Source organism: Excalfactoria chinensis, chromosome 8 (genome assembly GCF_039878825.1).
Source record: "Excalfactoria chinensis isolate bCotChi1 chromosome 8, bCotChi1.hap2, whole genome shotgun sequence".
Classification (NCBI taxonomy): Eukaryota; Metazoa; Chordata; class Aves; order Galliformes; family Phasianidae; genus Excalfactoria; species Excalfactoria chinensis.
In genome coordinates, this window is record NC_092832.1 from 21,932,298 (window position 1) to 21,950,268 (window position 17,971).

The 17,971-nt window shown below is 35.3% G+C and overlaps 1 protein-coding gene across 3 annotated transcripts in view; it reads right to left on the bottom strand.

Annotated features, from left to right (window-relative positions):
- Positions 1-17,971, bottom strand: part of LOC140255477 (BEN domain-containing protein 5-like) — an 812,733-nt gene that overhangs the window by 756,871 nt on the left and 37,891 nt on the right. For all 3 annotated transcript variants that reach the window (XM_072343116.1, XM_072343117.1, XM_072343118.1), the window contains one exon: positions 13,252-13,376. In XM_072343116.1, coding sequence (XP_072199217.1) covers positions 13,252-13,376 — 125 coding nt within the window. The remainder of the gene's footprint in view (positions 1-13,251; positions 13,377-17,971) is intronic.

Genomic DNA, 17,971 nt, shown 5'->3' on the forward strand with positions numbered 1-17,971 from the left:
TAAAGCCTAAACTGAACAGTGTCACCATGTCTGTGGGTGAAGCATAAGCCCACATTTCACTTCTCTGCTTCTAAGTTCTGCCATGCTGGCTATTACAATAAACATAACTAATTACTAGAGATGGCACACTCAGCGTATTTTACTTTATCAGCTTCAGACAACACCACATGCTCATGGCTCTGACTTCTGTCATCCTCATTTGTGTTGGTCATCCTCATTTGCATTGCAGCAGAGCCTCATATATTGACATGGTCACCTACACTATACTAGGAATTACTGGGAATCCCCCTGCATGGATATAGTTGTCCCCTCCATTCATGTCATGATTACACCCAGACCAAAAAAAGAAAAGCTCAAAGTGGGTAAAGCGAATGGAAAGCAAATAGTAAGTATTGTCTTTCTCATAGAAGTTTGTAGGACTAACTCACAGGCACCAGTTGTAAAGCTAGCCATCAGTATGCACCTTTATGTTCAGCTGTTTCTCTTGTTTGTTCCTTACATTAGTGCATCTATTGTACAGACAGTTTCTAAGAGAAAAAGTGATTACCGATGAATGCTCTTCTCTTGAAGTACTAAAGTTATAGGTGGTGGCTGATTGTCTTCTCAAAATGAATATAAGAACATGATCCCAGAAAGGTGGGCACTAAAACAGGTTGAGAAAATGTCTTTCCTAACTTTCTTTATTGGAGACTAAAAAGAAAAACAGCATTAAAGATATTTACTTAAATGTCTCCTGATGTTTAAATATTTGCTGCATACACCACAATTATGCCACTGTCATATATTGTTCCATTATCACTGCAGGAGGCTCTGAATTTACTGCAATCATATTTGAAAGTACATTAGTGAACACATAGAAGATTGTGCAAGCAAATAAAATGGCCAGTTTTCCAACATGCTGATGGCATTTTATTAATCTCACTGAAGTCATTGGAAACTCTTGTTATTTTGTCATTCTCAAAGAACATGTGAAAATCATAACAGAGACTTTGTGAAATCATGTGTGGTACAAGTTTCCCTGGTAAACTGCATAAGTACAGAAAGCAGAGATGATTACTATAAAGCAGAATGGTAAGAATCAGCTGAAAGGAAAAACTAAGTTGTTAGTGGCCACATGCAGCTAAATCAGTGTACTTAGGATATGTGCCAATATTATAGAAGACAATGCACAGTGGCACATATCACCAATATACTGCTGGGTGTAAAGTAGTGGTCAACCAGACTTACCAAGGATTGTACTTGAGTAGCAGGCTAGAAAATGGAAGGGATTTTTTTTTTATTTTTTATTTTTTTTTACAACTACCCTGAGCATTTAATATGTTAAGGTTCTCATTTCCCAAATATTTCACCTTATATTCAGTAAATTCCAAAAATAACACTGGTTTCTAAGGACCAACAAAAAGTATCACAAATGGAAGAAAAGTTACCTTTGACAGATGAGAATACTAGAAAACCTCCATATTTCAGTGAGAGACACACACAGAGGTGGAGTTTTCATATTTCAGTGTGCTTCCCTGTTATTAGCTGAATTCTGTACTGATAACAACTATTACATACCTAATGGCATGAGATCTTCATTGAACCTTTTATACTGTCTTACTTAGAAGTTTAAATTACATTGCCTAGGTCAAAAGTACTCTGGCTTAAAACATTTGCAAGAGTAGCATAAAAGCTTTAAATTTGTCTTATTTTAACCTATGGGCATTTATTATTTATTAGCATTACCACGGTTATTTGTGTGGTAGAGATTCTTCTTTTTATTCTTACACCTATTCCTACCCACAGAAGTACTTTGTTCTGGGATGTTCCTAGGCAATAGGTGCATGCAGATACAAAAACACACCAGCTTCTTTATAAGAGAATGAATGCTAGAGGGGAAGAAAGAAAATCTAATAAACTAGAGCAACTTCCACAAAGATAAAGATAACTCCTATGGAAATGCTCATAAACTTTGCAGTTAATTATACACTCAAACTAGAAAAAAAATGTATATATACCTGAATGTATTTTTAAAGTTTCATTCATTTTCCATAAATAGCACATCTTTAGTAAATTAATCTGTTTAATAGAAAACAATTTACAGCTTGATTAGTACTGCATTGGAAAGTGAAATAGCTGTATCATTTACTGAGCTACTATCATGTCACATAATATCTCTAACAGCATGCATGCTCTCACAATAACCTAACCTTAGCATTCTTAAAAACTGTGTTTCATGGTAATGTAAAGGTCTGTACAAACAGGAAAGTATTTTAATGTAGAAAATTTGACACTATCACTGCACTTTTCTTCAGAAATGTTCATTCCTTTCTTTGACATATTTTTGGCTTGCACAACAGGGTGCCAAACATTTGTGACAGCTTACAATAGAAAAACAATATTGCTTTTAGTTAACAATGTTAGCTATGAATATATATTGACAGCATTTTCACTGCAGATTTGCTGCCAACATAATACAAAGCAAATAGCATTCAATATGTTGGAACACTCAGGGGAATTAAAGAGTTTCAAAAACAAATTTATGGCATTAGGTGCTGAATGCTAAATCTAATGAAAATGCAAATTCAGGAGTATCTCCTGCACATACTTCATGCAAAGGAATGCAGTTTGATAAAGTGATAAAATTCAGACTGTTTTAAGTCAGGAGAAAATTATGTTAAAATGCCTCTGCTTGGTTGACTTTTTATAAAGCCAGTTCTACCACAAAGACCAATATGTTTCCTGAAGTCTTTCTGCTTTGTTTCCTCAAGTACATCTGAGAGAGATCATAATAAAAGGCAAACTGCAAATGTTCTTAGATTTTGAGAACATACGAATGCATAGATGTTTAATTTTAATACCTGTAACATTACAACTATCCCTATATCACTACAAGCATCACTGACCCTTTGAAATAACAGAAGCAGATTTTTGCTAACAGGTCTGAATGTTTGTTATTCTATAGAATAAGCATAGGAAATCTGATTTAACCTTATTACAACACAGTAACGTACAGGAATGTTGCAGTGTCATCTCCTGCATTACTGAGAGTCCTTCAAGTGACATGATATTAATAGTTTTGAAACCATTGGCAAAACAATGAAGGAAGGTTAGCAATAGCACTGCAAAGAAAGTCAAAATTGTTTTGTAGCTGTGGTATGATTTGTTAGGATTTGTAGATGTTCTTGATATTTATTAATAATACATTTCAAGTAGTTCAACACTTAATGCTAACAGTACTGTCAAGGCATAAAAACACTACGTAAGATTCAAAATAGCTTTAATATCCACTCACACAATCAGTACCAATAAAAATACAACTGACCTACAACAGACTGCATTTGCTTGTTATAGTTGTTTTCTTACTTTTCAATACGTACCTGGTTGCATCATGTATTTATAGCTCTTACATTCACATATTAATGACTATATTTCCTATATAAAATTATATGGATTACTTGCAAACTAAATAACTCGACTACACAAATGGCCACAACCAGCAGAATAAGCTGAAAGATAATATTAAGAAACCTTGTAACTGCCTGAGCTTTGTTTTAATTCAAATGGCTTTATCTAAAACATCCAATTTGGCAGAACTACAGGAGGAAAATCCCTGCTTTGCCAGACGAGGTTTGCAAAGTTCTATCCAAGTGATCTATGAATATTTCCTCAGTCTCAAATCTTCTGGAAAATACTCGCAAACTAAAAAAGTGACTGACTTAAAGTCGATACTTTCTCATAGATAGATATAAAATTATATAAATTGTGGGGAAAAAGATAATGGGTTTCTCTTCTGACCAATTGAATTGTTCAGATATATTTCTTATCTTCTAAATAACAAAGAAAAAAAATCTTATTTCTTCAACAATATTTGTATCTAAGCACTGAGAATAACATAGCTATAATCCATAATTATTCAAACCCAATGAGACACTCAAATTTCTGAATGTCGGGCTTACTAGAGAATTGAATATAACATACTCAGAACTGTACTTGACCTTCAATACCATGAGATCCAAAATACTGCACGTTGCAATAGTCTAAACTACAAACTTCACCATTATTTCTACTGCTACAATGAGAGAGCCACAACACTACATCTAGAGCAAGAAAGAAAAATCAAGAACACTCAGACTGTGTTTTCACTGATGTATGAATTGGAAAACCTACTTCCTAGCACATCAACCACAGTTCGGGCCTGTATGCAATAAGCATCAAAGGAGTGATTTTTTTAAAAGCTGAAGGACCCTTCCAGTAGTGATGATGGGGTGAACACATTTAATTTGTTAACATTTACTCTGTCTCTTTTCACTAAATGCCAAGGAAAGCATATTTTACTTTTTTTCACCCCCACTCCAGTATCTGCCTGGAAAGGATTTCCTGGTAAGCTACACTAAATCTCACTGAAGGGTGACAACAAAAATCAACATGTGTCTCTAAAGAATAATCTCGCCAAACATTTACATTTAAAATATTCATTTGTATTTATGCATGAGATATTCTAGGCATAAAGAAATTCTTTTCCTGTATGCATACAGTCTCTTTCTGTAGGCTTTTATAGTTAGTAGAGTTTAAATCAGTAAAATAAATACATATTACTCAAATTAGTTTTGTGACAAAAACAGCTAGAATTCATGTAAAATAGCAATTTACTTAGGTAGGAAGCTGTATTAACCACTGCTTCACATAAATTTGTTTTCTCCTTCTGCAGCTGTAGGGAGGACACAACCCACAGGGAGCAGCTATTGTAGTTGAATCCTGGCTATTCCAAACCCATGGAATTGCCATTCCACACGCCTGCCGGAAGGATATTCTGTTTAATCTGGCTATTGAGGAAACTCTAATCTAACACATGAAACTCAATATGAGTGTCAAGTTTGAAGGAGAAAACATGTCCTACTATAAATCCCACAATATTCTGTAGTCCTCTAGTGTTGGAATTAGTTTTGCCCACAGAACTGCACAGAATACAAACATACAAGATGATGCAGTGTAAGCAACATTCTACTTTCTGCATCACTCCTGATGGTCATGCGCTAAAGTGTTTCATCCTGCAAGGAGAAACCATACCTCAGTGTACAAAAATAATAATCCTGTGTGTGAAGCTTCAGATAAGTTTTAAGATGGTAGTACGAGCACACTAGACAAGCCTCCACAAAATAGAAAATACTCTGTACAACTAGAAACATTCTGTAGATAATCCCCATTTCATTGCAAGAGAAACACAGTCAGACTTGTCATTACAAGAAAAGCCTGTTACAGTGTGTAAGTTTAAGGGTTCGAACTCACAGTCTTCAGTGACAGAGGCTAAACATATAAAATATACAAGAATGTCAATAAGAATGTTCTCCTCATGTTTGAAAATTACAGTGAGAAAGTGGCTAACTTGTTGTCATTTACTTTGGAAAATTATTAGGGAAACAGCAAACAGAAGCAATAATCTCATACAGTAACAGGCCTAGAGAAAACAAAAGTTTGGGGGCAAATTATTTGTATTGCTTATACCAACCTACTAAAAGCTTTGGAAATATTATCCATTCAATGACAATGTAAGCTATAGTCGTCAGCAACATACACTAGATTTCACAGAAACGCTTGTAGTTGTTTTAAATCTATGCTGAATATGCTCCACTGTATATGCACCCTTTAGTAAAAACAGTAATAAAAAACTCATTTCTACTTGAAAAGCCTTCTCAGTTTTAGCTGCAACATAACATAATACATATTTAGACTAGCATGTTATTTAGTAAAAGATGTCCAAACAAGATGATTTGATGTTGGAATAGTCATCTCAGAACAACCAGAGCAATGTAAGGTAAAATAATTGTCAAGTCAATCTCTAGCTTACACTTTATTGCAGAAATAAATTGAACTCTGCTCTAGCTTTTTGACACGTAATTCTGATACTAATGGGTTCAAATCCATTTCTCTTTGCTCTCCTTCCTAACAGGAAGCTTTATGTAATACTGTGTCAGAAATCTACCAGCTACTGGCTAATGTTTCCTTTAAATAAAAAGTATCTGCCTGTAATACTATTAACAGCTGCCATCAGTTTACAGTAATGAGCTGCAGTTCATCACAGTAGCGCTAGTATGAAAATTAGAAGCTTCCATGGAGCTTCTCAATTTGCAAAAAAAAATTATCAGAGCCATCATGAGCAGACGTGTAAAAGCAGACGTGGGCTATTTAAGGCTTACAGGCCAGATCTGACACCAGTGCAACTATGCACAACCATTATAATTATAATCCGTTGGTGACACCATATTAAGTACTAAATACACAGTAGTTCTCATCTGGGGCAGTCGTCAATATATAAATACACAGCTGTTTTTCAGGATTTCCTAAAGCAAAAAATTGCTTTTTTTTCCCCTAGAGGACTTCACAGTTTATTCAAAGGAAGATTTAAGGATTTTTGGCTTTAGAAAAAAATGATTTAATTAAGTACTGCAATATCTTGGGTCACCTATACTGTGCAGAGGTAACTTCCAGTTTCAATTAATGTAAAAATAAATATTAATAATAGCTATCAACTCAGGGGATATTTGTTTTCTTTCCTCCCTTCATATATATACATTAAAGTTGTATAACTTAAAGCTTAATATCTCCAGAATTTGGAAAATCAATTGTATGTTTATAAGAAATATATCTATAGAACAAAGTACCTGATTCATTATTTCACACTCTGAGCACAATGACCCAATACTGAGCTCACGTGTTAAAATCACAGGTAGCATAAGACACTGATGGTGGAAAAGGGTTGCAGGATCTAGCTCTCTAGTTTCAACTCAGATGCTTAAATGCAGAATAGAGGATTCTTATATGCTTAATACACTCACTCATAATCACCAGCCTGCCATAGTACCTGCCATACTACATACTACATTCACTGCTCTTTCTGAACGATTTCTGAACTACAGTTTATATTTCCACAAAATATAATTCCTTTCTTAGACCTCCTTGGCAGAAAAAAATAAAACAATTTTCTACAACTTTTCAGCACTAGCTTCTGTTTCTAGAACCATAGAATGTTTGGCCTGGAAACAATGTTTTAAGATATCTAATCTGATTCCCCTGCCACAGGCAGGGACATCTTTCATGAGAAAAGGCTGCCCAAAGCCCCATCCAACCTTGTCTAAAACATTTCCTGGGATGAGACACACAACTTCTCTGAATAACCTGTTCCAGGATTTTACCACTGTCATAATGAAAAAACAATAGTTATTCCATATAAGAAATCTATATCCACCATTTCTTATTTAAAAACATTACTCCTTGTCTTATCACTACATGCCTTTGCAAAAAGATTCTCCCCATCTTTCTTACAAGCCCCCTTGAAATATTGCAATTACAATCCTGATGTAAACACTTTGCAGTTATAAAAATAGAATTAAAACAGATTTGCATGAGAGAAAATTAACACTGGAACTGAAAAAGAAGGTATTAAAAAAAAAAAAAAAAAAAAAAAAAAAAGAAGTTTTTAAAATGAAAGAAAATAAGCATGTCACATCACTGACATCAAGATCGACATAATGCTGATTTTGTTTATGGCATTTATAACGCATTTTTGACATTCAGAGTGACAGATGCCATCATAATAGGAAATTAAACACACCTGGCCATTAGTCTCCTGTAAGCATAAACCAGAGTAATATCTCAAACACACAGTCTGTTTGCAATAATTAGAAAACACTGGCATCTAAAATTTTCTTAGCGACATCTGGAAAAGTTTATGAATTTAACACTGTCGTGCCAAGAGAGAAAATTTCATCCGGACAGCCACTGTTTTACTAACATTGAATATTGCCTGTGCTTACTGAACTGTGTGTACTCTCTACTTTTGAAAAGATGACACATCAGAACTTTGGATAATCCCATGGAGAAGCACACTGTACTGTACTTAGTAAAGCTTCACGTGCACCTTCAACCTATTACAAGCACAACAATATTATTGATCCAAAATAAAATTATGCTTATTTGAAAGGATTCCAGTTTGGAAGAACCATCGTTCACAAATCTAATTTTATACACGACCAACATAGGCACAAGTTTCAAAAATGGAATAAACTATTTTTCTTCAGAACTGCGGTATGTTCAATTGATTTATTTTTTTTTTAAATGTTGAGATGAATATACAATCTATTTCAAATGTCATTGTTTTGTTTCTTATTTAATTAACATTTCATGTGCCTTCTTCAGTAAATAATTATTCAATTACTGCTATACATATAATCTACCCCTAAGCACTTTGCACTTTCAAGCTACAACAATATTAAAACACTTTCTAATGAAGAGATCAGTGAAACTACTTTTTAGACGTTCTGAGACTCCTTTGAAATAATCCATTATGTTTTCTAATACACATTGCAGATAATTCAAGGCCTTCTCATAACAACTGTAATGGATCCATATTATCACATGCTACAGTCCTATAAGATGGTACAAATTTTGCATTGTGAATCTATGTCATTCCTTCTTTTTTCCCCCCCTCAAGCTGAACAGCACATGTTTTACAAAATCATAGTTTACCTACCCTGTATTAAATGCAGTTACAGAAAAGAAGTCAAAATGCACTAAAAATAGTCTGTCTCTTGTCTTAAACACATGCAGATATATATGTAAAAAACAACTCCAATAACAATCTCCAAGTTGTTTTAGGACAGTAATAGAGACCTGAGAAAACTAAGAAGTCCAGTTCTCAGACCAGCTGCAATTGAACAGGGAGAATGCCTTCTAAGTAAATAAGAATTGTCCTCTATCCCTCTCAATATGTTTTTTCAGTATCTTTATGATGGAGGACTCCTAAGGTATTTATCAACACTTACTGAACAAAATTTGGCAGTATTAGGAAACCTCTTATATTGGAAATTCTTTTTTTAATCTCCATGAAAATATCACTTCTGAACATGATTCATCGGACAGCAGAGCTGTTCAGAGTACATACACATACAAAATATATTGTATAGACTAAATGTGCATTGGTATAATATGGCTGCTGTACTTCAGAGTAATTAATAACCTCAAAGATATTTTTCATCTTTTCATCACTTCGCTGCATTCAACTCTAATCTCTTCTCAAATTCATTAGAAGTAAATTTGCTGGTACCAGAGGTCACCTTTCACTATGTGGCTACTGTATCTGGAACACTGATTGTCTGCACCTTAAATAGATTTTCTAGGCATGGCCCCAAAATGAAATCTTTACTATTTTCACCTGTTAACTCCTCTAACTGAGGTATACTTGCAAGTTTTTTTACATAATTTATCACATGTACACACATCTTTTTTTCCTCTTAGTTCTCAAATTAATCACTGTTTCTTCTAACACCTTTAATGACATTCTAGCTTAGAAGCAATCATGCATCTGAAGCACTGTCTATTTAAAATACTTGAAATGCTAACTAGATGTGACATTTGTTCATCCAGTTTTCAGCTTCACAAAGAAGGTTAGCAAAAATCCTAGACAGTGTTGTAGAGGCCATGGTTAAAATTAATGGGAAAAAACCCTACCCAATAAAAAGCATTGTCCAGAAATAGACAGTAGTCTGTGATACATGTATAATTAGAGAAATTGGTGGCTTTGCCCATCAGAATGGGCATTCTACAGAAAATCCTATTTTCTTCATTCTCCTTTTCATGGTTATTGTAAAAGTAATCATAGCACGATTACAGTCCTTATACAGAATACACCAGTTGTGGGTTGTTTTTTTTTGTTGTTGTTCATTCCCATATTAGTGTTAATTGAATTCATTGAACAAATGACTAAAGGAATCCACAGTTCAAATCTTATCAGACCAACTGACTTGCAAGTCAGAAACCATATGGGGAGACCAGAAAGCCAAATTTTAGACCTCACAGGCATATTACGTAATGGTTCCTTCTTCCCATAAATGTAAACCATTATCTACTGCTTTGATTTTTCCTTGTTTTAAAAACAAAACAAAACAAAAAACAAAAACAAAAAAAAAAAACAACCAACAAACAGAAGATTTAACTAACAACATGACATGTGCGACACTGAAAGTCCAAGTTATAAAGGAGTTCAATTACCAGTTTCCTAATGAAAGAAAATTTATACTTGTTCTAATGTAATATAGGGAAAATCATCAAATAAAATAAATTTATCGTAAATTTCTAAAAGTAAATCTGAAAAGATTCTGGCTCACAATGCTGTGCTACATAACACAATTCTTTTACCTGCCCGTTACTGAAGTACAACAGGGAACCAACACACACGTAACATAAGAAAGGAAGCAATCACTGTGAAAAAGACTTATGTATGATAGTGAACAACAAATTAGGCATGAGTTTCCATAGTGACAAAATAACAAAAGGCTGCTGCAGTTTTCAGCTGTCTATATACTAAGAGAGCAACAGAGCAAAGGGACTAGAATTTCTTCTCTGTAAACTGGCATGCTAGTGAACTCAAAATTGGCTATTAAATGTCAATTCCATATTATGAAGAAAAAATTGTAGGAATTGGAAGAAGAAGAATAAAAGCAAGAAGTTCTGCAAGAAGTAAAACCATTAAGTGCTATGGATTTGGATTTCATGGTTGGATTCTCTGCTATCTTAAATATGCAAATTCCAATGAGTACTTTTTCCTGTGTGTCTCCTCTGTGGATTCTCTGATGTTGAATAAGAAATGATCTCATACTACAGACGTTCTGCCAGTGGGAACACTAATGGGGTCTTTTGCCCATCTGGCTGTTTATTGTCCTGAAACATACAGTAATTGTCCAGTGGGGTTGAAACTGGATAAGAGTTAAAAAGCCATTGAGAGAGAAGAGAGTGGAGAAAGATCATTAACCACACCAAGATCTGGGCTAGCAAGTGTAACATAGACTGTGTGATCATATAAGCCTTGTTTCCCAAGGAAACTAGGCTAATTATCAAAGGATTGGAAAGATCCACTTATAAAAGTCCAAAGGTCCCAAAGCAGAAAAATACTTTAAGCTAAAGTGATCTGTTGGAAACAGGACAGGAAAAGCCAAACATGATAACTAGGATAAGAGATAAATGCTGCAGAATGTGATAACAAATGTTATCATGTTAGTCAAGGATGGAGAGGATTTTTTGTACCATTTTTTGTACCTTTTCTAAGCAGAATTACAACTAAGAATGAAGTGATTAAATAGAGAAAAGTTTTAGGCTAAATATCAAGCAATGGTATTAGTGAGAGGAATCAAATGCAAGCAGTGAAACCTATGTGGCTTAAGACAAAACCGCACTATATAAAAAAAACACAGAACAACACATGAACAGTGAGACTGACTAGAATATCTCAAAGGTTTTTCCTCATATTTCTCTCTAGATTCATAATATACCACAGTGCACTAAGTATACTGCAAAAAATCATTACTTTCTAGTAGTTGAACTGAAAACTAAATGAAAAATACAGTGCTTGTCTGATTCTTGCCTTTTTACCTGGCATTTTTCATTCACTTTTTATCAGTTTGCCACTGTTGGATGCCAGTATCTGATGCAACAGAAGAAAAACAAAATAGATGACTGCTAAGCCAGATAGTGAAAGGGAGTTGCTTGTTTTCTCATGATAAATATGAAATTAATTTCATTATGAATTATGAAGCCTTAGTGTGAAATATTAAGCAAGGCCAAAGAGAATCTTACCACGTGAAAATTCTCATTTTTTTTATTTTAAATCTAAATAAACTAGTTAGGAATTTGAAACAATGAAAAGGAACAGTAAGAAAAAAAATTGGCATACATAATACATAAAACTAGTAAATTTAGTAACCTCACCTAATTGGCTGAAACCAGACGTGGGATGTGTTAGCACAAAAATCAGACAATTACTTACATAGATTTATTAAGATTTGTACTGCACATAAAGAGATGGAAGTTACATGCATATTAGTGCAACAGTTCTAAGCAATACAGTATGGTATGGTTTTTGTTATTTTATAGCAATAAAAATAATCAAAATGCACAAACCAGATTACACAGAACATTTGAAATAGCAATTTCTAGAATTCATTTAATATAGCTGAGATGCAATGACTAATACTGGTCATGTCTGCTAACACAAAGACCTAAATAAGGTTCCAGACTAGATTACGTTCATGCAGGTCTCATTTTAACGGAAATTGGAGAGATGAAAAAAAGATTATAGGAAGACACATTATAAAAACAGACCTCACAAGTCAAACTTAATAGTGAAACCGTTCTCTTTCATGTAGACAACCATGAAAACAAATATCCTGTAAGCACTAGATATATATTGTATCTTTCTACCAGATCTCTTTGCCTCCTTGAGACAGATTCTCATTCATCTCATGACTATATAATTCGATCATAGTTGACTAAGGCACAACAGGGGAAAGGGCCTGTCTGATAAACTATCAGGCTCCAGGAAGATAGATAAACAATTTCATGATTTCTAGTTGTAACAGGAATGGTACAGTGGTGGATATAAAGATATTAGTCTCATACGAATACAAGTATCAAGCTTCTCAAGTTTTTCTCTCGGGCTTCTTCCCCCCCATTAGGTAAAAATAACAGCCAGATTGTTATAAACAATAAAATATCAGAATAAAATACAAGGAACATGCAGAAAGAGGAATTAAATCTCTGTCAACTCGTCAATGTCAAAATAAAGACTTTTTTGTCTTTTACTTCACTTGTTTTAAAGTAATAAATAAATACTTACTTCCTCCATTTGTTTATCATGTGTTTTTTTGTTTTGTTTTGTTTTGTTTTTTGTCCTTATTTCATTTTTAAATGAAAATAGATGTTATTTAAAAGTAGATGAAGCAGTTTCCTATCATGTTCTTTCACATTTAAAGATAAACATTTTTCACAGGGCTCACATAAACTGTCTACCTCTCTTCTGTTACGAGACAATAGTAATATCTGTTTGGAATTCTAACTCATTGTTCTAGATGCTTTAAATGAAGGCTTGAGTGATAAGACTTGAACACCTACGGTGGACTTGGTTTTTGTATATAGATCAGATAAATGCATAAATGTTAGTATAAATCAGGCATTATCAATACAAATAGTATTAGGTGGTAATTCTTATGCTGTCTTAGTAATGATTACCTGTTTTAGACAGCAGAAAAAAACATGATAATATCCAGTCAGGATGATAATTGCTTTTACTTATCAAAATTCAAAGGACAAAAACATGTTTTACAACAAATTGATAGTTACAAACCCTGGACAGCATCTTTGTTCTTTAGAAGGAAAATATAAGATATTCTTCTGTAAGCAATGTTTAAAGCTGTCACACTATCTAAATTAATATGTGCTTACCTGTGATTCTTTCACATTTTCAACAGTGAAGTTGAACCAAACTCGAAAGCGTGGGTTACAGGTATCTGGTCTGATGAAAAGGTCATACTCAAATTCTGTGATGTGGTCCACTCTTCCAAGGTTACCTAAAAAAAAAAAAAAACACGTGAAAAATAATGCATTTTAATAAATGGATAGCTTCTAGAACAAGAACTACAAACAGAAAAGTTAAAAATTTAACTTTTGTATGTTACATGTGTAATGGGCTTTACAGTAGCACAGAATTATTTTTAAATGACTGGATTGTGGTCACAAAGTAAAATACATAGGTCATTCGAAGATTCCACAGAAACTTCAACAGCTACAAAGAGCACAGTACCGATCTGATAGAGCAAATTCCCAACTACGAAACAGCAATTTTCTATCTAGTCTTCAACAATACTGAACAAGAGCTAGCATGCTATGTTCATGAAAATCTGCATGACCATCCACAGTGTGGACTGTATTTCATGTTGCTGTAGCCACTGATGAAACGCACCACCTGTCATCTCACTGCGCCTATCACACCTTATAATCTGAACTTTGCTCTATGTTACAATTTATGCCTCTAAAACAAACTAGCACTGTAAGATCTGTTTATGTGGCTTCAGATATACTTTGGATTTAAATATCTATTCCCAAATTGGATATATGCTGTTCAAATAGTTACTTATAACATCACTGAAGTTAACAACTTCCTCCTCAGCAAGTCTCTTCTCAGTCAGCATGGCTGATCATTGGTAGCACACTACTAACCATGAGCAGAAGCATGAAAATTTAGATCATCGGCTGCTTTGAGGTAAAGAAGCAGTAAATAACATTCAAATCTGCTCACCAATACATTTACAGAATTTCTTTGTTAAATTGTTAATGGCTTTATCAGTTGAACAGCGAGCACTTTCAACTTTCCCTATTTTTAATGTTACCCTCTACTTTCCTGCCCACAGACTCCTTTTCAGAGGGAAGATTCTTCTCACCCATTCCCACTTCAGAAAACCTCTTCATGCTAACAATCTGTTCCTAACCACTTGCCTGAAGGATACATTTGGAATTAGAAATAATTTGGGGAGGTAAGGAGAAGGGGAACACTACATTGTGCAGCAAGAATACCTTTCACAAACAAAGATAACATCACCTGCTGTGCAGGGGCTGTGGTGAGGAGATGCTAGGCCAGCCCCCACAGCTCCTCCTCATCATACGGCCAGGCCTCTCAGCAATGCTGGGGGTGAAAGAGTGCTCACAAAAGGGCAAAATATGGCACATGGGCTGAGGGGACAGCTGAGGAGCAGCCCTGCAAGCACCACAGCCAGGGCAGGAGGCAGTGATGGGTGCTCCAGGTGCTGAGGCCCAGACACCCTGCAGCCTGTGCAGGGAGCGCACTGGAGCAGGGGGCTGTTTCCTGAAGGCCACGCAGCCTGGGCCGGATGCATGCCAGATTAGGGGAATGTATGAGGATACAAAACAGAGCACAGAGAGGCTGTTAGAAACTGAGCCTTCTCCATGTCCCTGTGTCATTCACAGCAGGGGCAGGAATGAAGGATGCTGGCAAAAAGGGAGGAGTGGGGAAAGGTAGTGCTTAATCTGTCTTTCTCACTCACTATTCAACCCTATTTTAATTGGCAATAAATTTAAAAGTTTTCTCCTAGTTGACTCTGTTTTGCCATAGATGGTAATTGCTAGTTGATCTCCCTGTCTTTGTCTCAAGCCATGAAATTTTTCATCTTATTTTCTTCCCTTCCTGTTGAGGAAGGGCAGTGAGAATACAGCTAGGTGGTCTGAGCTGTGTAGCAGCATAGGTTGGATTAATTTACATAGGGTCACAGGGAAACAAGAATAGAGACAAACTGCTCTTCATGTCACAGGTCACAAGCCCACTCTGGACATAGCTTAATGCATGGGCACACAGAGTCATGGCAACTCAAGTGGTCTGTGAGGTACGGAAAGATCCTCTAACATGAAGGCAGACAGCTGAATGAATACAGGTTGTGGAATAGGTCCTCCCTGTAAACCACAAGTTGTAAAATCCTCCAATGATCCCAGTAACTCCCCATGCAAAGCAATTTACCTGCAGCACAGAACAGCAAGCACAAAATCTGATGGAAAGATTTCCAAATAAAACGTAAGCCTAAATGTTTTTACTTCCTTAAGTTCAAAGATCATTAAAAACTTCAACTTGCAAGCCACAGAAAGCTAAAAGATTGAGTGAATAAATAAAAACAGAGCAAAAGGAGATCTTGATTTCTGACCTGCCACACCTCTCAGCTTTTGTTTTAATATCAAACTGATCTAAACAGGGACACTCAGAACTACTTTTTTGCATAGCCCAAGGGGTTCCTGAACTAGAACTGGTCAGTGAAATCACTGATGGTGAAAAGCTGGCACACTGAAGGCCAGTCTGCCCTGTGAGAGCTACATACTCAACTCAAAGCCAGCAGCAGCTGCAACAATTTAACCACTGTGTGAAGGATTTCCTAGGGACTCCCAACACACTGCTTTATTTTATTTATCCCAAATACTTGGTTTGAATACTTACTTGCTTCTTAATGCAGTATTTTGTGAGTTGTATCTCACTTTATTGCCTTTTGCCTTCAGAACTGCTCCTTACTAGGTTCCTGCACAATACATCTCAGCTGCTGCAGTCACCTGCAGCCATGTGCAGTTTAGTATCATTTGTACTTTTCATTAGCACAGTATTTCTTCTCTGTCTTCCAGATGCTAAATAGGCTGGACCTAACACTAATGCCTCTGGTAACCAATTCAACAAGTTCCTCGTGCTCAATAGGCTATTGTTTGCGGTACCACAGCCTTTGCTCACAATCTGTCAGCCTAATTTCAACCCACATAGCAATGTCATTAAACAAGACAGCAGTTTTGGTATAAAGAAGCCTAGAACTGCAAGAACAAAACACTTCCTGACTTCCACACATGCTTCATAGAAAATGAACAATGCTATAGAAATTTTTATTTTTTGTATTAAAGAAGGAATCCTCCCAGTATTAATCATAATCAAAGTTAACAATTTCACAGTGATTTTGGGAAATAAGTATATTCTAGTAGGTGAGAATTACATTTCAATAGTACACACAGCACAGTGAAATGCATTAGGAACTTGGAAATTTTAAGAGACCATCACAGTACAGTTTGTGATTTGCATATTTGGGGAATAACTTTGTAGAATGTATGATTTTAATTTTACATTTATCTTCAATAACATTATTAATGAAATAATGTGATCCGTAGAAGGAAAACAACCAATTAGGCAGCAAGGTTTGAATTTTGGCATTTTATGATATTTCTTATTTTAATTACCTTCTTACAGCTTGGGTGCTCTTCTGGTTGTGAAATGACTGACTATATCTTAAAAAGTAAAATGAACAATTTGTTGGAGCGGTCAGCACTTTATAAACCATTATGGACTTGGTCACTCTGAGAATAGTTCTGGGTTTTTTTCCCCTTATTATTTTGCTTTACAGAAATACTGGCACAAATATTTTATTTATTTATTTTTAAGCTCAAAGGAAGATGTGAACAAATTAGGTTCCCAAATGTCTATAAACTGACTTTCACTTAGCCCTGAGGTCTCCCTGAGGTTTGTTTTTAAGACATGCTCAATTTTCTGTCACAGTTCTGTTCAATACTCTTTGCATGCTGAGAAAAGAAGAGACATCCTTTTCTTTAATCATTCAGGCTGAAATTTTTAATTATATTTGCTTTGCAGAGTAACGTTTAGGGCAATGCTCTCAAAATGCACGTAGTAAAAGGGGTCAATGACATGTTTCAAGTTTCTGTAAAAGTCAGGGAAAAAAACACGTTTCTATTTATTAATCATGCAACACACACTTAGCCCTCATAAAATATTAACATATATTGCTTCCTACATCAATAGTAAGTATACTTTACACAAAGAAAGAAGACCTGTTTAAGAAAACACTAGCTAAACTTACTATGCATTTTAGCAATTATCATAAAAACGCTAGAAAAAAATATAGATATGTTAAGCAATCCTAAAATCTTCTTAAACCACACATTGTGCTTTCCTACAGAGAATTTTAAGATGAAAAATAGACCTTGAGGGTCTTAGACAAGCCTGAGGCAATATAAAGAAAAAGGTCAAACACTCTGCTAAAAAGGACCGTTATCTTCAGAACAACAACTTATCAGCCAGCTTGCAGCCCTGCTTATTTACAGTTATTGGTCCCAGAGGAAGTGCACTTCAGCGCAGGGCGCGATTACTTTGTAATGAGTTTGCCAGAAATGGTAAAGGAAACTAATTTGTAACAATGTGCTGTTCCCTGCACATGAACTTTCTCAGACACTTTTTTGTCCAGCAATGAATAACTAACTTCAGCCTCCCTAATAAGCAGTGAAAACAGAAGTGCACTAAAAACGACCAAGTTGCAAGCATGAATGTGCTGAAATATCAGTGATTATCCCTCTCAGCTGTCCATTACAGTACTCATGATGACCACCAATTCCCCTGTGGTGGATATATAGAATGCAGGTTTCAGGGGGTGGATTTGCACATGAAAATTAACACCATTTGGAAGAAAATAGCCTGCACCTGTCACAGATTAGCAACAAAAGGTCAAATGCCTCCTTTTACACCTAGAGTACTTGCATATTGTGTGCCTTGCTTATAGGAGCCTAATTCTAGTTTCTTAATTCCAAATAGCAAGCACTATGGTGAACTGTGGAGGGGTGG